The sequence below is a fragment of the Thyridium curvatum genome, assembly GCF_004353045.1.
Source record: "Thyridium curvatum strain D216 chromosome Unknown NODE_104_length_128155_cov_78.148999, whole genome shotgun sequence".
In the NCBI taxonomy this organism is placed as follows: Eukaryota; Fungi; Ascomycota; class Sordariomycetes; order Thyridiales; family Thyridiaceae; genus Thyridium; species Thyridium curvatum.
Genome location: NW_022156859.1, coordinates 58,901 through 78,964, shown reverse-complemented (window position 1 = coordinate 78,964; position 20,064 = coordinate 58,901). Strand labels below are relative to the sequence as shown.

General features: G+C 52.7%; 5 protein-coding genes across 5 annotated transcripts; 2 read left to right on the top strand and 3 right to left on the bottom strand.

Annotated features, from left to right (window-relative positions):
* Positions 1–250: 250 nt before the first annotated feature.
* On the bottom strand, positions 251–5,364 carry E0L32_011357 (uncharacterized protein; the record flags this gene model as incomplete). The annotated part of the gene is made up of 4 exons (XM_031134077.1): positions 251–4,653; positions 4,718–5,166; positions 5,223–5,249; positions 5,306–5,364. The coding sequence occupies 4 exons, from the start codon at positions 5,362–5,364 to the stop codon at positions 251–253; spliced, it is 4,938 nt and encodes a 1,645-aa protein (XP_031000675.1).
* Positions 5,365–6,688: 1,324 nt separating this feature from the next.
* Positions 6,689–7,744, bottom strand: E0L32_011356 (uncharacterized protein; the record flags this gene model as incomplete). The annotated part of the gene is made up of 3 exons (XM_031134076.1): positions 6,689–7,164; positions 7,233–7,686; positions 7,739–7,744. The coding sequence occupies 3 exons, from the start codon at positions 7,742–7,744 to the stop codon at positions 6,689–6,691; spliced, it is 936 nt and encodes a 311-aa protein (XP_031000674.1).
* A 3,064-nt stretch (positions 7,745–10,808) lies between these two features.
* On the bottom strand, positions 10,809–12,803 carry E0L32_011355 (uncharacterized protein; the record flags this gene model as incomplete). The annotated part of the gene is made up of 4 exons (XM_031134075.1): positions 10,809–10,897; positions 10,956–11,216; positions 11,270–12,500; positions 12,546–12,803. The coding sequence occupies 4 exons, from the start codon at positions 12,801–12,803 to the stop codon at positions 10,809–10,811; spliced, it is 1,839 nt and encodes a 612-aa protein (XP_031000673.1).
* Positions 12,804–14,838: 2,035 nt separating this feature from the next.
* Positions 14,839–16,466, top strand: E0L32_011354 (uncharacterized protein; the record flags this gene model as incomplete). The annotated part of the gene is made up of 5 exons (XM_031134074.1): positions 14,839–15,246; positions 15,300–15,586; positions 15,895–16,004; positions 16,062–16,277; positions 16,333–16,466. 5 exons carry the CDS (start codon positions 14,839–14,841, stop codon positions 16,464–16,466), a joined length of 1,155 nt encoding a protein of 384 aa, XP_031000672.1.
* Positions 16,467–16,976: 510 nt separating this feature from the next.
* E0L32_011353 (uncharacterized protein) lies at positions 16,977–18,626 on the top strand (the record flags this gene model as incomplete). Its single annotated transcript, XM_031134073.1, has 1 exon — positions 16,977–18,626. One exon carries the CDS (start codon positions 16,977–16,979, stop codon positions 18,624–18,626), a length of 1,650 nt encoding a protein of 549 aa, XP_031000671.1.
* Positions 18,627–20,064: the final 1,438 nt, after the last annotated feature.

Genomic DNA, 20,064 nt, shown 5'->3' with positions numbered 1-20,064 from the left:
AGCAGCTACTGGTCAAGAGCAGATGAAGTTGTTCACCTCGAATTGAGCTGCTTATCGTGCTTTCAGCCTACCAGAAATATCCATCCATACTGTAAGGACAAACGTGTCAATTTCCAGATTGTTAGTATACCTGCAGACTTTCAAATACGTATGGTCAGGGCCAATGAACGCATAAAAGAACGCATGACGCAACGAGTGCACGAGTGGTACAGCGAATATATTCAGATCTGAAGCCAGAATGTGGCCGTGCCTAGGTGAAACGAGCCAACGGGTTCAGTATCGCAGCTGTCTCCTGCTCGGGCGCGTACGGCGGCCTTTCCTTAGCCACGAACAGTCGGTTGTAGATCAAAGCACCATGGAAATGGGCACGCGCGCGCTTGATCCGGTGGGCAACTCTTTTCTGATAGCCCTGGTAGCTTTCCTTACCCAGAGTTGCGAATAGGTATCTCGGATGGACACCAATCGCCTGCGCACCCTTCTGCCCAAAGCCAAACGATGTGATGGAGAAAGCCTTGACACACTCCGTCTGGATGCTTCTGTTGGGGAAAGTGATATGATCAAATCCCTCAAAGTCTTCGTCGATATTATCAGCGTTACGGTTCCCGGGTACGAGGCCGTCGTTAAGGATCTGCAAGCAGCCATTCAGCATCCATGCTCCTGCCGCGCCCTTTGAGTGGCCGGTAAGATGCTTCTGGAAGACGCCCATCACAGGAACACCCTTTGTGCGTCCCAGATGGCAGAGCTGCTGCTGAAAGACTTTGATCTCGTTCTTGTCGCCTATTGCTGTTGAAGTTCCATGAAATGAGGCCACATCAAGATCATCAATTGTTAACCCCCACGTGGCAAGAGCGCCTCGCAGCGGGGAGATACGCGTCTCCCCTTTCCAAAAGTGATTGCCATAGCTGTACAAGGCTTCTCTTCTCTGCACCTCGGCCTCAGACTGGATGCAGCTGATTCTCTCGCGTGAGTATTCCACCACAGCCTCCTTGGGCATCTCGAAGGAGTCCATGGTCAGCTGTTTCCGCAGCAATGCCAACTTGAACTCCTGGTCCTCTTTGATCTGGCTTAATCGATGGTCTCGAAGCTGCCTGCGATACTGAGGGTCAAGTAAGGCTGGAGGCAGTGCAGAGCGTTCTTCGCGTGCAACGGAGAGCAGTCCGGCACCGGGGGCCGGAACAGACCGGCCGATCTTGTCACCTGCTATATGAGTCAAGGTAACAACTCCGTAGATGGGAAGACCCATTTCCAGGGCAAGCTTGGCACTGGTCAAAACTTGCAAGCCGCAACCCTGAGCCTCTACGAAACCATCCCTAGATGTAGTCGCTGGCCGTGACATTTCTGCGGGCTCGCGACCCCTGTTGAAGTCAGTTTCGGGGTCGATGGTGGCTTTCATATTGGCAAATTCGAAGGACATATCGTCTTGCAGATCATCAAGTCCACCCACGACGCATACTTTGGCCTTCCCGCTGACAATGAGCTCGTAGCCGGTGTCCAACGCTTCTAGAGCAGTAGCACAAGCACCAACTGGTGTTTTTATCGGGCCGTTCGCGGACAAAAGTAACATGTTGACCCAAGCGCTTGCTGTGTTCACATAGGTTTCTTGGAGGACGTCGCTCTGCACTGGCTTATCTAGTAGTCGATTCTTGAGCATGTCGGTCAGCGATGACACACCGCCAATACTGGATCCAATACAGATACCGATATCCGATGTGTGAATGTACTGATAGAACTCGTACGGGTCCGTAACACCGGCACTGAGGAACGCTTCTGCTGTGCAGACCAAGTTATACAGAGTGAGTCTGTCCACCTGCGATGTTATCTCTTCAGATATGCCATATGTGCGTGGATCCCAGCCCGTAGGCACTTGGCCTGCGACTCGGCGCCCAATGTCGGTGGCCTTTGGCAGGAGAAGTGTGGCCCCCTTCTTGATCTGGACGTGGAACTGCCCAGAGTCTCCAATTTCTGCGATATGGGCTTTATCGCCATGATGCAACTTCAGATGTATTGCAGTTTCGCGTGGTGCCTCGAACGGTTCAAGATCTTGGTGGATGTGGACTTCATGCAGATATGGCCTCTTCGTCGCATCATCGCTCCCTTCAGAGTTCACCTCCACCAAGCGAATGCCTGTGTGTGCCAGAATATGGCTCTCATAACGGGTCTTGATTTCCTCATCGGCGACGAGAACCCCCGTCTTGGCATCAACCCATCCGTCGTAGTAGCCCTTGCCCGCTATCGGTCCATCGTGGTGTTTGATCAGGCCCATCATCCAAGCAATCTCGATACAGCCTTGGAGACTGAATTGTCCCTCCGTTTCGACTTCCCATCTCGTTCTGGAGCTGCCCTGAGGCCCCAGTTCAGAGAAACCCACAACGACCACGACTCGCTCGAGATCGACCATCCCAGCCAATGTCTCATGAAAGGGGGCAATTCCAGTCTCATACTCTAGAAGCTTTGGAAATCCCAGAGGGATATTCATTCTGCGTTGAATTTGCGCTGGCACAAGTTCTTTCTCGTTGAGTCGAGGCCGGCTATTGGCGACTTGAAGGTCCAATTCCTTGTCTTGGTGGATCGCTCGACGTATTTCAGAGGTGGCCATCAACTCTGCACGAATTTTAGAGACAGTGGCGCCAAATTCCTCGACTCTATCCATGCCTCCCATAAGGTCTGCTATTATCGGTTCCTCCTGACAGACCGAGACCATGGTGGGGGACATGAGTCCCAGGATATGAGCGGCCATCTCCTCCTGCGAGAACGTTCGCACGCCGAATTCCTCGATTCCTTCGGCCACGATGTCATTGGACGACATTAGTCCTGTCCCTCGAGTCCATCCGATAGAAGCTCCACATATGGATATATGGTCTCCCCAATCCTCGGAGCGCCACTTGTTGAGAAGAGACTGCAAGGCCAGCTTAGATTCGGAGTACAGACCGTCGTTACCGAAAATGCCGTCATTGGGAGAGAGAGGAAGAATGACTTGCGCAGGTCTTGTATTGATACCGCGGCTCCTTTTCTGCGTCCGCACCTCGCCCAGTGTACGCACGATGTTTGTGAGCATCACGCGATGTGCTAATTCCGAAACCGAGTCGATATTGCTGATGTCACGGCCATTCTCTGAGATGGCCGCGAATGGCACGATGTAATCCAAGTCCCAGCCGAGGCCTTTAGAGGTGTCGTAAATGTAGGAAATGAGCGAGTCAACGTCCCGCTTACTGCCCTGGTTGAAAGGCACGAAGACCAACCGAGATCCTCTGGCACCGTTCTTCATGTAAAGCTGTTGATAGAAGCGAGCCGTTGCTGCCGAGTAGGAGCGTGTTGTTACTATGACCTTGGCACCTCCGTTGAGTACACCTTTGAGAATATCGAGCCCGATCGATGTCTTACTGGCGCCAGTGATCAAAACGCACTTGTCATAAAAGGATATCCCATGCGTGACACTGAGACGCAAAGAGTTGTAGAACTCTTGAGTGAGCTTGTCGTTGACTTCCCAGCCATGTTTCCCTTTCTTCTTGATGCGAATGTGTGAATTCGGACTCGGATCGTATGGAACAGTATGTTGCCAGATGCTTTCAATAATGGCTTGCGACGCGGACACACCATCAGTCGGGATCAGGTTGGTCGATGTGCTAGATGGTGCTTTGGATCTCGGAATTTCGAAGTATTTGATATCGCCCCAATCATCAACCAACGTCTTTGGGGCGGTTATGTGCGCCATGCCGTAATAAACGGGTACGCACTGGAGATCCTTGATGCACATCTGGGAAAGGGTTTCCAGCCACCGTACCGCTGTATCGCAACGCTCTCTCAAATCCGGATGAGTCTGGCCTGTCTTCTGTGCTCTCCTCTTCAAGTCCTTCATTGCCTCCAACATTCGAATGCTGCATTGGTTCCTTATACGAAAGCTCCGTTGCACCAGGTCGTCATTTTTGATTTCGGGAGAGTTGTTGATGATGGAATAGAAGCCCGAGAGAAGGGCCTGCATCCCCCAGTTCCAGCTCGAATCATATGACCTCGCCTTCTTAGCATCAAACTTCGACACTATGCCATCCCCATAGCTTTCCCCATGTTCCTCCACCCATGATTCGAGCTGTGATTGTAAAGAGGTGATGTTGTTTGTCAGCGTTTCGTTCAAAAGTTGGTCTGCATCGGAAGCTGGCTGCAGATGGCTTGTGTACACGTTCATAACTCGTGTATTTAGAGCATCCTGGTCCTCGCGTACTCTAGCCAGCACGGCAGTATCTAAGGCTGCGTCTTGCACCCGATTGCTTGCAACTGTCTGTATCGGACTAATGCCTGCATTTTCCATATATGTGGAAACTACGTTCTCGATGAACGTGGTGGTTTCTGCTTCCGAAGCAAATCTCGATATTGGTTGCATGGCCGCGGCAGCGAGAAGAACTGAGTCTTGCCGATCACTGACAAGCCCCCATTTTGCCTCCAAGTCTTTTCTCACAGACCGTAAAGTCCAAGTGCCGGGGAACTTGACGGCGACCATCCGGTTGATAATCGACTGAGATTGCTGACCCAGCTGACCAGGGAAGGTTGGCTGGAGAAAGGAGCAGAGGTCACCCAGTTTCATATTCTCCACATCATGTGGTAGAGAACCAAACTCTTTTTCAAGGTAACCCACCATCTCATTCTGAAGCGTCGACCTGCCTGCGGAGCTCGGTTAGATTGGCAAGCCCATGGGTTAGAAGGAGCTGAAGTCAAGAAGACAAACCAGCAGCCAGATCTTTGATCGATTCAGTCATCGAAACCTTCGCAGTGGTGATCTTCAAAGTCGTCGCGATAATTACCTTCACCACTTCAACTACCGTGACCGAGGCGCTCGGAACTGCTCCCCGCTGCTGCTGCTGCGTTGCTGTTGAGACAGGTGCGGCGATCATGGGGAGAACAGGAACATTGGCAGTAGTCTTTTCCCGGAAGTTACTGGAATCTTTGGTGGCCTCCAGCTGTTGGTCACGGGAATCTGGACCGTATTCGTACAAGATCTCTTTAGTGTCCATCTTGGTACTTAGTAGCTGCCGATGAATGCCAGATGCCATATCGGAGCCTTGATATTTTGACTCGATCGTGCGCTTCGCCATATTGGTCAGGGTGCTATTCGGACCAATCTCGATCAGACGCTCAACCTGCCTTTCGGCGAGGATCACATCTTGTGTCTCGATCCTGCCAGGTATAGTCAGTTATGCCCTACCTCTTGCTTGATCTCGACTATGGCTTACCATCGTACTGGATAGCAAAACTGATGGCTGGATAGGTATTAGAGACAGTGGCCAAAGCTCGAATTGTCACTCGAGGGACTCACGCAATCAATTCTACCAGTAGGATGTACGCAAGCTCCCGCTCCCCTGAAGTGTATGCCATCATTAATTCTGGCCAGTACAGCAGTTGGATGTGCACATGGTATGGTTCATTCTATCGGGGAGCAATAAAGTCTGTGGCAAGACAAGTCAAAGCTCTACCTCTTTTTTTGTCTTTCTAGGAAATCTGTCTCCCCATCCGAGCTCGTACTTCCGTGCCGACAGTACAGTAGAGTGGATGCCCATGCGTATCAAAAATCGCCATGTCAAGCTAGAATGCGGCGTCAATGCTGAGCTAAGGTCAGCAAGGATCCATGTATTATGTAGCTTACTACCACGTAGTGGATGTACAACGTTACATTTCTCACGCGTTCGTCGTCATCCTACTAATGTCTTATTGTGGCCTTGTTCATCGTCAGTGATTGCTTGTCGCCTTCTTAAAGGAGGTAAGCGGATCTTTTCAACTGATAGGTATGTCCGCCGTGATATGATTGGACCGGGAGTCTTGAACCGAGATTCTCATGGTAAAGAATCCGAGGCCTGGCATGGAGTAACCTACCGCCAAACTAAGTTTTTCTTCCAGCAATTCATTAGCAAGCAGCATCTCATGGTAAGGTTCACATGTCAGAACTGTATGTTACGATGAGCCATTACTGGGCTTAGGTATTAAAATGATCCCAAGGTCGCTAAACAGCTTTAGGGCGGGTGAACCCGCTGGCACGTTTCCATGATACCGTCTCAATGATCTTCCACAACGATTGTACAGAGGTAATGCCAATTATACAATATGGCACGACGGGTACTCCCGTCTAGTTATGTCATTGCATTAGGCTTTTAGGAGTTAGCTCAAGCTGGCAAAACTTCTTGCTACCTTTGACTAGGTAGCTAGTAGCAACGTCGCTTATCCCTGTCATAGTGCAAGCAGAGATGATCCAATAAAACAAAACCGAGCTGCGTCTGAAACACTGGATGTTCAGAACCTCGCCCGCAATATCCAGCAACCGTTGTAAAACCAGCCCCAAGACTCTCCCATTGGAATGACCAGCAGTACAGAGTAGGCACCTCAACGAAAGATAGGGTCACTGATGGGGAAAACCCTTCCAGTTGTTTACCATCTCACAAGCATTCCGGGAGGGATTGGCTCTCCCCCCTTGCCATTCTTGGGTATTCCAGAGCCTGAGTTCGGTTCATCTGATCTTTATCGCTTCGTTCGTCTGAGGTAAAAAGAAAGGGCAATGGCTTGGCTTTTCCACAGACTAATCCGAGGGAACCCGGGTGTAAAGCCTTCGACCCTTGAGAGGGATCGAAGAGTCTTATTTCGCTCAAACTACATGGTACGAACGAAAAGCATATACTGGATAGAGGTGTGACACATATTCGACCCTTCATCAAACCAGTTCTCTACCCTTAACCATTCGGTTGTTATGCCCAATCGTCGTGTAGCAATCCGCCTGCCACGAGCTGTTCACCAGCCCATTCTCACTGCCGTCCCGGCTGTCCTTGCCGTCACCACTAGCGCTGTCCTTGCTCGTGCCCCCGGGAATGCTCTTCATCTCAAACGACTGTATGACCTTGATCTCGGCCTTGCTGGCGCTTGTCGAGCCGCCGCTGTCCTCCTGCTGCTTCGAGGATATGGCATCAGTCCCTCCGCCACCTGACCGTGGATCCTTGCGGCCGCGACTGCCGCCATGGTTCCCTGATCCGCCACTGTGTCCGTAGTAGCGCTTGGTGCGCGAGTAGATGTCGGAGAGGAGGAGCTTGGGGAAGACGCGAGCGACCATGGGCTTGAGAGCGGGGACGGAAGCACACATGATGCCGACATTGACCTCGATGCAGGACCAGATGGCGATGTCGACTCCAGCGACTGAATGGGAGAGACTTTGTTAGCAACATGGGCCTGCAGAAACATGAGATGGGGCGTTGAGGCTTTACTTGACTGCTTGTCGAACGGAGTCCTGCCAATCAGGTACAGCGAGTGAAGTCGGACAATGGACGTGACAGATGCGAAGATGCCGACGCCAAAGACACACATCAGGATATACTTTTGTTTTCTCGGTATTTGTAATTTTCGCAAGAGCGTTATGGGGACAGCAACAATGGCAAAGTCGCTGACAATGTTGAGGGCGGCGTTGGAGAACGTGACGGCGTTCCGGTCCATGCATCGACCCGTGATGCCAATGGTGGCGCCCCAGTATGCGGCGACAGGTATACACACGAAAATCGAGCTGAAGAAGGCCCACAGCCCATATATGACGAGGATGACAAAGTAGACTCTGAGAAACTTCTGGACTTTTGATGTTCGAAAGATGCGGTAGCACTGGACGACGATGGACAGTTTGCAGAGAATCAAAGCTAGGTTGTATATCGCGACGGTGATCCAGAGAGCCTGCATCGGTGGAATGACCAATTAGCACTCCTACTCGCCACGCTGATCATACAATCATGGTCCAGGGATAGGAGAGCGAGATACCTGGAGAAACAGGTGGACTTCTTCGAAGGCAACTGGGCGGCCAAGTCCATGGTCAATTTCTGACCAGTCAATCAATGTTAGTCCAAGATGGCTCAGACCATTACTTGATTTCGATCGACCTACGCAGCATCACGCAAGCTAGAAATCCTATTGACGAGGCCTGTAAAGGAAGAAGGTTTCGAGTCAGCCAGGTTTTCGCGTGACCAGGTAGTGATCGACAATCATCATGGATTCGTCCTCGAGATCTCGAGTATTCATATGCCCGTCACGACAGGGTCAGCCCGGCCCTCATCATGCCCACCAGAGATCCAGATGTGCAGCATCGTCCTCAGAAGATCTTGTCCGCCAGATTCTAGGGTCTGTAAAGAAGGGCGGATATGTCTCGCCTCGGGCCAAATGACAAAAGAGATATCTGTATGAACTCACCATTGCCCCAAGGATGAGATAATCCTCCGCGCCAACACTCTTGATCATGAATGCCCGCGTACCCAGCCGCAAGAGCACGAAGATGAATGCGAGTCCAGTGAAGATGAAGTCAGTGATGACCGCCCGCACTGCTGGCGGTGCGATAAACATCTTGCCTCGTCTTCACAGTTCCTGTCGAGTTGAGGTCACAAACTTCAAGTCAATGGTTCAACAAAAGGAGACATGCAAGATTGCCACAGGTGATTCGATGGCCAGCCGGCGGATCCAACCTATGTATATGCAGTGAGAGGACCGAAAGAGATCCGCCCACGAAAGGCTGGTTTCGGACCCCCGATTAAGCTGCGTTCTTTTTTGTCGGGGCCTTTCTGGGAGATCGTCTCATCAGGTGCATACCCGCAGGTACTGACAATTCGGGGCGCAGGCTGTCACGCAGAAGAAGCTTGTGTTGGCCAGTGAGGTAGGCCAGGCTGGTGGCCGGGGGGGGGGGGGGGGGGGGGGGGGGGGGGGGGGGGGGGGGGGGGGGGGGGGGGGGGGGGGGGGGGGGGGGGGGGTGTGGGTGTGAAAGGAGGGCTACTTGCTATCATTCATCACCTTGGTTGTTTGTTCCCCTGGACAAGGGTAGAAAATAGCAACAGGATGAGCATCCGGTGCTGTAAGGGAGCTAGAGGATACGACGTCCAAAGGACCGCTGGATCCTCCGACACATTCGGATCACGTTTGCTCTTCCTGTGCAGCGGCTGGGATCTAGGGTCTACAGGTTTATCTCACTAGGTAGGGAGTGTGGGTAGCTCCAGCCGATCAATGATCCGGCGGTTCTCCTTGCTCCCGCTGTGGGGGCTTGACAGGGACCTGGAATGCTACCCAGCATCCCCTACGGGCTACGGGGGTCAGGGCACGCACTCAGCCCTTCCTCCTTGGCCACACTCCATCGCGTCGTCACATACTTGGGAGATCGGGACATCTGGACCACACCCTGGACCTGGTCAGAACTCAAACGTCGACGGCCAGGGTACAAACTTGCTAGCAGACAAATCAAGCTCGTGGAATCAGGAAGGACATGTTCCGAAATGTCATCACAGCAGACGGACAAGGCCTTGTTCTCGTCGGCGTCGGACTTCGGGAGTGCCAAATGGGAAAAAGCAAGGAAAGGTTCACAAAAAGTGATCACCGTGTCGAAGCAAGACATGCCTAACCTCTGTTGCGCTTAGTGCCGACAGGCGGGTCAACCGCCGCCGCCACATCATTAGTGTGACCTTCAATTACCTCGTTTGTTCATGTTGGAGGGTGTCTAGGACAGGTCTGTAAAGAAAGGTTCTGGTTCTGGTCATGGGCCCCAAACTTGGCAACGGTTGACATCAAACTTAGTCTGCTTAGGGCGAGGAGTCTTCCCAAGGTTGCCACGACCGTGTAGATGGCCCTACACGATGAGGAAGCACGGCCTTTGCGGTGAGTAACATTGTGGCGTAGGTAGTTACTCTTTGATCCCCCCTTTCCTTGCTTGCTTGAACAAAGCACAATGGAACAGTTCCCGTCTCAGCATTGCAAGCTTTCCCATAAATTCACCAGCCGAGTACGCAACCGTTCTTGGACAGAGCTTGCCCAAGCTCGGGAAGTCTGATTTAGTCTGGGTGGGGCAGGGAAAAAAGCAACGATCTGGCTGTTGGTGTCGTCACGGCTGAAAAGATGCTCCCTTGCTTCCCCCCATTCGAAGGATCACCGAGGCACCCACAAAGTTGGCGCTGGAATGCTTTCCAGGCTTGCTTTTTCGATTGAAGTCCGGTAGTGCAGCATGTACTACCTAGCACACGCAGCATTTCTCGAGATGAACACCTCATTGACCTGACTTGTGCATACTGTCTCGTGTTGAGAAGCCCGAAACAAGCAAGCAGATGAGCAAAAGTGTTCCTCTGCCCGATGCTCGGCACCATTCCGCAAGGTCACTGTGAAATCCCAGCCCTGGGATTCTTCCCTCATCTACTGAAAATATGACTGATTAGGCATCTCGCTCAATCCGATGTAGCCCGCGGGTAGCCCCTCATATCGCTTGTGATGTGGCTTGCAGTGCAAACATCGCTTGAGCTACCTACTTTGTGGATAGCTGAACACAAGAGCTTCCAAATCCACCCCTGCGCGCCTCCGTACTCCGTACTCTCGGAGCGATAACCACACGGGGCCACAGGTGGTCTGTGGAGCTGGATGCAACATCGCTATACGATCCCTGGCTGTTTGCACAGTACGTTGGACTGTCCTCGGGGCATGCAGCCTGCTCTGGCAAAAATCAAGGATTCATTGACCATCCCTTGGACAGATGCGACCAATTGCCGAGTTAATCGGGAGTTGGCGAGGTGGATGAATAACGGTGTGGCAGAAAACATATCTGCTTTGTATCACAGACACAGCGGCGCGGAGAGCACCACACTCCTCAATCATGTGTTTATGTGTTTCTCGCAAAAGAATCGCCTCTACACTCGAGGACCGAAAGGTCTCTTACAGGACCGCTAATGGCTACCCTACGTACTCATTGGGCTGCTATAACTATTTCTGTAGAAGAAAGCTGCTTTCTTATCGTCAGAATGCGAGCCTGTGACCAGCAGCAACTTGTGGCTCCTCTTTTAGTGAGCATAAAGCTCCTCTTCCTTCTCCACCGGCGCATCGATATGCATCGTGAATTCCTTGGTGGGATCCGTGAGGAAGATGGCAACTGCGGAGAAAATTAGCAAGATGGGCAGGATTCGACAATCCTTTCAACTGAGACTGACTGATAGTAGCGACGGCCACGAAACAAGCCGCGGCGACCCAGACATGCTGGAAGCCCTTCACATATGTCCCAAGCAGTGCGGTAGCGCCGGCCTGTACGATCGGCTGAGTGACGCCAGGAACATGGAAGAGCGCATCATTGTCATGGGCGGTCAAGGCACCGATAAAAGGGCCAATGGAGGACGAGGGAAGCCCAAGCGGCATGACGGCCTTAGCAATGTTGTCACCGAGATGACCCATTGCATCAGTGAAGAGTGCATTATCTGCGTGACACTTAGCGTCTAGGAGAAATGATCGACAACTCGAAGCAACTCACAGACTGCGAGGCCAACAGAGCCACCAAGTGATCGAATGCCAATGGACATTCCAGATGTGATGGCAATGAGCTCCGGAGGGGTAGAGAGCTGAGCCAGGGTGACAATGGTGCAAAGCACAAGCCCCATGGCTGTACCCAGAAGCACAGGGTAGCCCCAAACAGCATTGCTACTGTTCTCATTCGTGTTGGCCATGCAGGCAAAGAAGGCGACAAAGATCAGGAACGAGACAACCGTGATCCAGCGGGCTTTCTTGGTGATGGCACAGTAAAGGCCAGCGGCCAGAGCAGCAACGATGGAAACGATCATAGTGACCATGTACCTGACACCAACGCGCAGAGAATCTGTCTCATAGAGCATACCAACCTGGAATGCAAAGTACTGGTTGGCAGCGAAGAAGGCAAGTCCCTCGCAGAAGAGGCAGACCATGGACAGTGCGAAGTTGCGGTTGCGGAACAGGGAGTGATGAAACATGCCGTCCTTCTTGAAGAAGGTCTCGTAGACACCCAGAAGGGCCAAGAGGAAGAGCCCCACGGCAAACGTGGCCGAGACACGAGGGTCGGACCATGGGAAGGGGTTCTGAGACCAGGAGAGGCCGAGGCAGAAAAGCAAGATGCCGGTGGTTAGCAAAAAGTAGCCAATCCAATCTAGCTTGCCGAGCTTCTCAGTGAACGTGAAGTCCAGCTGCCGAGCAGTAGGCGGAGGGTGGTAAAGAAGAAAGGTGAGCAGCGAGGCTATGGCGAACAAGGCCATTGTCATGTACCAAAAGTTGCGAAACCCTTCCGAAGGAGCATTGGGGGTGCGACTGAAGGCGCCGCCGACCAGGAGGGCCACGATACCACCGCAGCCCATGGAGGTCAGATCTGCGGCTTGGCCCCACGAGCGGTACCGGCGGGGCAGGACCTCGGAGGAGACAGCGTGGAGCAGCGGCTGTGCGCCGTACGACAGACCAGTGATGGTGAACCCGGCGATCGCCATGTTCATCGACGTGGCACGGGCGACAATGATGGAGCCCACGGCGCCGAGGAAGGTGAGGAAGACAAGAAACCATCGTCGACCCCAGTAGTCAGCCGCCTGTGACACAATAGGGCTGAGGATGGCGGTGGCGATGGCGATCGGCGAGGACAGCCATACGGAGCTTGCCGTGCCTTTGAGTGTGATGGCGATGCTGTTGGTTTGCTGTGAGACGGGAGGAAGAAGAAAGCACATGTTAGAATGGCCCCATCTGGCGGACTCGAACATACATGTAGGTCACAGTACAGGGCTATGAGCACTTACAGCACCGGCACCAACGACATTGACGATCTGAACGAAATAGATCAAGCAGACGGCGAACACCGCCAAGAAGGTCTTTGCGTGTAGATGCGGTCTCGGCTCGTCAGTAGGATCTTCGACTGCAGAGGAGCCTCGCTGTGTCGTGGCAGCCACCACTGGTGGCTTCTCGGAAATACTCGGGCGGTGCAAAGATGAAGACGGAGGGCTAGGGCTCACGCCCTCAGCCGGCTTGGCTGTTGGTGATGAACTGCGTGCCTTCATAGCTGCCATAAGATAGATGGAGAGGTTGTAGTATGATGGGGTACGGAAGAGAAGGCAGGAAAACGTGCTCGGGCAGCAGATGAGAAAAGAAAGGGGGGATCGAGAGCATTCAGGCAGGGAGCCACAGACCCAACAATGTTGGCAAAGACGCAACAGCAGCAACAGGGACAGGATGCCACATTGTTTTTGAAGCAGCCGGTTTTTTTTTTGTATTGCAGGGTATTCGCTTCGATGCAGCCAACAGCAACATGATGGTGTACATATCCCCTGTCTTAGTATCTCCACGGGCAGGTCTAGCCCAAGTGCTGCAAGCATCGCTATCTCCCTGTCAATACAGGCTGCAATACGACCACGGACACAGGTGGAAAATGAGCCATTGCAGGGAGGTGGTGTACCATTTGGCTGGTCCAGGTGCTCTCTCGGGGAGACATGTTCAGACAAGGGGATATCGACCGAGCGGCAGGGGCCGTGGTGCTAGAACACGGCCGGGGAACTAGGGATGGCACTGGCGGCGGGTGGGCCCATCGCAGAGATCCAGCACTTGTACAAGTAGTAGATTAGAGTAGCATTGAGGGGAGAGCTAGGCCAGTCTCAGCCAGTGTGGAACAATTCCCAGAAGCCAACGCTGTTTCCACGCAGGTCAGGGTATCCCGGCAAGACAGGAGGTTCGGTTACTCAATGGCAGGTGGTCTGATGTATTTGATGCCTGCTTTGAAGTCGCCAATGTTTACCAAGTTGAACAAGTGAACTTTGACTCATGCATGCACGTTTCCAAATTTGAGAGGACCCGTCGATTTGTACTGAGACGAAGGGGTGGGGTTCGACCATATCTTTGCTCGCACACTTTTTCCGGGGCCGTGCCATGATCGCCACTTTGTCGTGACTGATTGGGTTTAATGTTTTCTTTTGCTGGCTCCCTTGCATGTGATCTTCCAGAATCGGTTGCCCGTGAACGAGCTAAGGCCCCGTAAACAAAGAACTGTCTCCGTCTCCATTTAACTTAGTTTTTGGGCCTTGTCAGACTTGCAGTTGCACTAGGTATCATGACATCTCTAATTCCAGGGGCTGGGAGGGAGCTGGGATTGTCTGGTCACAACGGACAAAGTCTGCCGAAAGCAACCGTGGGAGTCTTGGGTGGTGACTGAATTGCTGAAGTATCGGTGTATCGGTGTGACATGGACCATGGACCGGGTCGGGAACAGCATAGAATGCAAGGAAACCATGGCCAGGACGCTACTACAATCCTCTGGTTCAAGGACACATGAGTGACGGATTTCACTCCTTGCATCCACATCGAAATACGCGTTGGAAACCCCACGTTGAAAGCCGGAGCTGAGACTTGTTTGCTTCAAGCTGGACCTGTCACCATGGTCTAGCTTATGTGCTGAACTACATTCACCCAGCGTTAGACCTTTTCGGGCCTGGCGGCCCCCGGAAGAGAAACCGTTGGCAGCATCACAGCAATATGGCGAAATTTACCTCAAACCCCGGGATGGTGTGGTGTCACTACTTGCGGGGTTCCGGAAATCGTGCCGCGTCTTAAACCCCCTGGCGTCGGAATCCCCTGCACGGCTGTGTCTGCGCTTGTGGGGTGCAAAGGCTTTTGCTTTATTGGAGACAAAAGACATTGCATCACACCGTGGTCCAGCCACAGTGCTGTGGTGCTATCACCTTACTGTGTTGGCAATGCCCACCATGTGGTTGCCCCGATCTAGGTGTGACATTACAGGTGCTGTGGCCTAAAACCAACGCCGAGGTGAGGTCGCCACCCCCTTGCATACGACTTGCTTGCCTTTTGTGTACATTTGCCCGACACAAATGGGTGCCTTCCAGACCGGTCGGAGGAACAGGATCCCGTCGCCGTGTGCAACCCTCGGTTCCGAGCTAGCGGAAGTTTCTCTCTTGGATGAAAGGGAACCGTTGAACCAGTGGATGGTGGGTTGACGCGTTTCAACTTAGATATACAGTACATTGCCAATCACAGCCCAGGGAAAACAGCCAACACAGATCAGATCAGAGGAATACTGCTTTCATCATGCTGGATGTTGTTATTGTTGGAGCTGGTATCGCTGGCCTTTCAGCTGCCGTGTCTCTGCGCCGCGCCGGACATCGCGTCCGAATCTTTGAGAGGTCAGCCCTGAATAATGAGCTTGGAGCGGCCATTCATGTACCCCCCAATGCGGCTCGTGTCTTGGAAGCGTGGGGTCTCGACCCAGTCGCCATGCGCCTGGTCACCGTGCGCGGCATCTCTTTGGGTGAGGGATCCTCACGCCGGGAGCTGAACTTCACGCCCATGGGCGATTGGGTCAGGTCAAAGTATGGAAAACCGTTCTACTTCTCGCACAGGGTCGATCTCCATGATGCGCTGAGGACTATGGCGGTCAAGCCTGATGGCATTGGAATCCCGGCCGAGATCTGTTTGGGCCAGGAGGTTGTCTCTTATGTAAGGTTGAGTGGCCTTGACAAGTCAAATACGTGCTAACAAGATTGGTGAAGGATCCCGATGAACCTTCTGTGACTCTTGCCAATGGTGACATTGCCAAGGCCAACGTGGTAATTGCTGCTGATGGCCTGCACTCAGTCGCTGTCAAGCATGTCCTTGGGCGGGCAAACCCACCGCAGCCTGAGAAACTCTACAACGGTTGCTTCCGCTTTCTCATTCCTGCCGAAGATATCCAGGCAGATCCAGCCACCGAGTGGTGGGTTGACAACAGCGACGGACTGCTGAGGCTGTTTACAAACGGAAAGACCTCCAATCGCCTGGTGACTTACCCCTGTCGAGAGTGAGTGTTGCTGGCCATTCCCCTCTGTGTCGTACTTACTGTTGATCGGTTGTAGCAACCAAGTACACAACTTTGTGGGCATGTTTTACAATGAGGATATGGCCAAGGCAGCAAAAGAAGGCAAGAGACCTATCTCGCCACTCGGCGATCTGCGAACTGACGCCAATTAGACTGGCAAGCGCCCGTGGAGAAGTCCCACCTTCTCAAGGCTTTTAAAGAATTTCACCCAGACATATTGGCCGTTCTGGAGTAAGTATCACACCCTCCTGATCTTTATAACAAAATAAATATTAAAGAATAACAAACAGCAAGGCGACAGAGATCAAGCAATGGCCTCTCTTGTACCGTGCACCGATCCCCACCTGGAGGAAGGGAAGGCTCGTCTTGGCTGGTGATGCAGCACATCCGATGCTTCCCCGTAAGCCCTTACCTCTCCCATGGACACTATCGACTCAGTTCTAATAACTACATATAGATCAGGGTCAAGGTGGAGCTCAAGGCATCGAAGACGGCGCTGTGCTTGGGCTTGCTTTCTATGGCGCCACGCCCGAGCAGGTCGAGCAGAGGCTTGAGGTCTACGAGAAGACGCGGCGCAACAGAGCGAGCGCAATTCAAGTTCTGAGCAGCGCCGGCCAGGACCAGGTTGATATGATTCACGAGGAAGCTGCAAAATACGTGCAAAACGTCCCAAGTGAGGGTTTTCTGCCTGCTGGCCTTCTCCCACTATTATGCTGACCATGCACCAGAAACGCCACAGGAGTTCAGTCAATTCAATTGGGGCCATGATATCGTCAGCGAAACTCTCAAGCATCTTAGAGAACTTGACCCATCATTCCATTTGCCAGATGGGTTCTTTGAGGGTGATCCTTACCTGCCATAGGTTCTCGTTCAGCCCTCCAATGGCACCGGCGCTGCTGCCTCTTGACAAGACGGCAATTGTCATGGACCAGAGACAGGTTCTCACATTATAGCTAGACATCAGCACCTGCATGCCCGTGGGCGAGTGGAGGCCAGGGAACAAACATGCATCCCAGGATTAGGAAGCCCGGATGCCGGAATGTGTGGATCAAGGATTTGCATCACCGCATTTAGTGTATCTTATCTTCTAACACAGCCGTAGCCTGGATTCAGTTTGGTGGCGCGCGTAATGTCGTCATTGAAAGCGTCCCCCGTGTTTTGTCCAAGGCACACTAGCACTCAGCTTTCCATATTTGCATCCATCAGTGGCTGCGCTGGGGATCGTAAGATTAGTGGTGACGGCCATGAAACAAACTGTGAACTTTGAAACGCAGTTAAATATCTAAATTCTTCCCACGTTGTAGTTTCCAAACAGATGATGTCCATGAGGGGTTTCTATCAATTCTTATCCTGACGTGACGTCTCACCAGCCATGGTGTCACAGAGGCGGAGCAAAGCCCGAGGACTCGTCGACCGCCTCGGAGGATGGTACCTGGGCCTACGACCTGAATCTGGCTCGTATACGGTTGAAGCTGTGAAGATCCCTCTCCGGGACGGAATTTCTCTGGCGGGCGATGTATACACGCCATGTCTCGACCGAGGCCGCGAGGCCTGTGGAACGATACTCGTCCACGGCCCATACGGACGAACATTGCTGACAGCCATCACCGACGCCAGTCTCCTCGCCGCGCGCGGATATCGCGTGGTCCTCGTCTCATGCCGTGGCACTTTCGGCTCCGGTGGAACCTTTGACCCCGCCAGGGCTGAGGCCAACGACGGACAGGACATCGTCGAGTGGATGCGCGGCCAGCCGTGGTGGACGGGCCGCTTCGGAACCTACGGAGCAAGCTATCTCGGATACACGCAGTGGGCCCTGCTGCGAGATCCGCCGCCAGAGCTGGTCACGGCATCTATCGCCGTTGGACCTCATGACTACAGCACCCATTACTGGGGCACCGGATCGTTCCGTCTGGACCGCATTTCCTGGAGTGATATGGTGGCGCACCAAGAGGACGAGGGATGGAGTCCTAAACGTGGGCCCCTGAGACTTGTGGTGGGCAATAGCAAGATCAAGGACGTGATGAGAGACTTGCCTCTGGCGCCCGCAGTCAAGTCATATTTTGGCACCAAGGCAGAGTGGCTCGACTACCCCATAACCCATTCAGACATCACGGACGAGTATTACAAGCCAATGCAGCACAATATGGCGCTGGAGCGCCTCAGCGTCCCCATCCTGCTTACTACGGGATGGTTCGACCCATTTCTGGTGCAGACGATGGACCAGTACGCTTCCATCAGCGAGCGCACCAATGTTGGCCTGACGGTCGGACCATGGTCGCATCTTCCAGCCTCTGGTATCAGTAATCTCGGAGAGATATTCGACTGGATTGATGAGCATCTTGGCCAGAAGGGCAACAGCAGTAGGCCAGATGCCGTACGCATCTACGTAACTGGAGCCGAGGAGTGGCGCGGCATGAAGAAGTGGCCGCCCGAGACCAAACCACAGGACTGGTTCTTACATGCAGGCCAACGCCTAGATACGAATGAGCCAGCTGGCGAACTTCATTACTCTTCTTTTACTTTTGATCCATCAGATCCCACGCCTACCATCGGCGGCCCGCATCTTGTCAGTAAAGGTCGTGTCGAAGATAGTGCCTTGGCCTCACGATCGGATGTCCTTGTTTTCGATAGCGCCCCGCTCCAAGATGACCTGGAGATCTTTGGCAAACCTATTATTACCCTTCATCACAAAAGCGACCTGCCGTACGCAGACTTGTGGGTTCGGCTGAGTGAGGTGGATCGCAAAGGGAAGTCCCACAATATCACCGAAATCTATCGACGACTCGATCCGAAGCGGGCACAGAACAAGGTGGTAAAGCTCTCACTGTACGATACAGCCCATCGATTTTGCAAGGGAACAAAGATCAGGGTTATTGTTGCAGGAGGTTCGTTTCCTGCGTTTGCGCGAAATCTTGGCACAGCTGAGAATCAGTCTCTCGGAGACAGATTACAAGCAGTCAAACACACGATATGCCATGACGGCTCGAGCAATTCGAGAATTATGCTGCCTGTACGGTGTTGAATGCCCTTCTTGGGTTGGAGGATGAACAGGGATGTTGATTCACTGATTTGCATCAATGGCTCTCTGCACCTACCATGGAATTATCCTTCAATAGTGTCAGAGGGAATACTTTCAACATACCCACTGCTCGGCAATTCGATAGGCGTCGATTCATTAGAAGTGCCTACATGTCTCTACCCCCCAGACCTGTCCTCTTTCGAGCCTCAGGATGTGATTACTCAGTCCAAAAACGCGTGCTACCCAACGAACCGAGCACGCCGCAGCCAATACGACACTTTCACCCCGCTGGGTGACGATACAAAAACGGCGTTGCTGTCTGTCCTCTCGGGCGGCCCTGTGATCCATGTGTTGGGCAGACATGCGTCCTGGCTAACATACTAGCGGCTCTGTGCCGTCGAAAGGCAAGGGTGACGCACTTGTTATTTTAAGAACGTGCTTACCGAGCAGTCGCTTATGCGGCTCCAAATGCTTGTGGAACTCATTTCAACCAGAACTGCATTTTGTGCCTCCATTTCCCCTCCTTACCCGGTTCTGACTATTCCCTCTGGAGTCAAGATGCGGTCTTTCCGAGACAACCTTGTTGATTACTGTGGGCCATAGTGCATGGCGGGTTCTGTCGATATGTCTTAATCCTTGCTCTCAACTGGGACGTGGTCTTCTTGTTAGTCTAAGACTATCTCTCTTGTGATCCCTGGGCGTCCTTACACGAGCACAAGAAATTTGAATTAGTTGTTCAGAGCGATAAATGGACCCATGCTCATTACTCAACCCCCTCTGCATTAGTCAAAATCCAGTGTACCATTTGTTCCGAACAATCGTGGCTCATTGTTTCTGCGAATGACATCGACACCGGGGAGTTCTTCCCGATCCACTTCTTTCTCGTATCGTACGACTGCTCAAGCATGCCTTCCCCTGATAGCCTACTTGAAAGATGTGGATCCAGCTAGGCGGTATTTTACGGCAAGAGCATTTTCATGCAAGGTCAAATCATGAACCGCACTCGAAGATGGAGAGCGGAGCGAAGGCGAAGAGGTGACCTTGTGAGCCAGAGGAGTGTCGGAGCTGACACGGCAGAATGGAACAGGTGAAGGTCTTGAAACCACCTTTTCTTGGCGCCTTGATGTGAAGACTCTCTTTCAACATTAATGTGCGCTCCTCCTGGGGGAACCGTATCGCTTCCGTGTTGAATACTTTGAACTTGTTGAGACGGGTCAAATCCCTCCCAGGATTTGGCAGGGGCCCCTGGCATCCCTGTACAGCGCAAAAAGCTTAATTGCATCTGTGGAGTCATGGCTCGGCTGGCTCCCGAACAAGTAGGCTATCAGATCTGAGTGGCTTGAGCCAAGTGGAGTTGTATGCAGCATCTCGTTGCACGGATTACTCAGTGGCCGGGTCGATGTGGGGAACTCGACGGAGAGGGAAAGCTTGACACCATTGG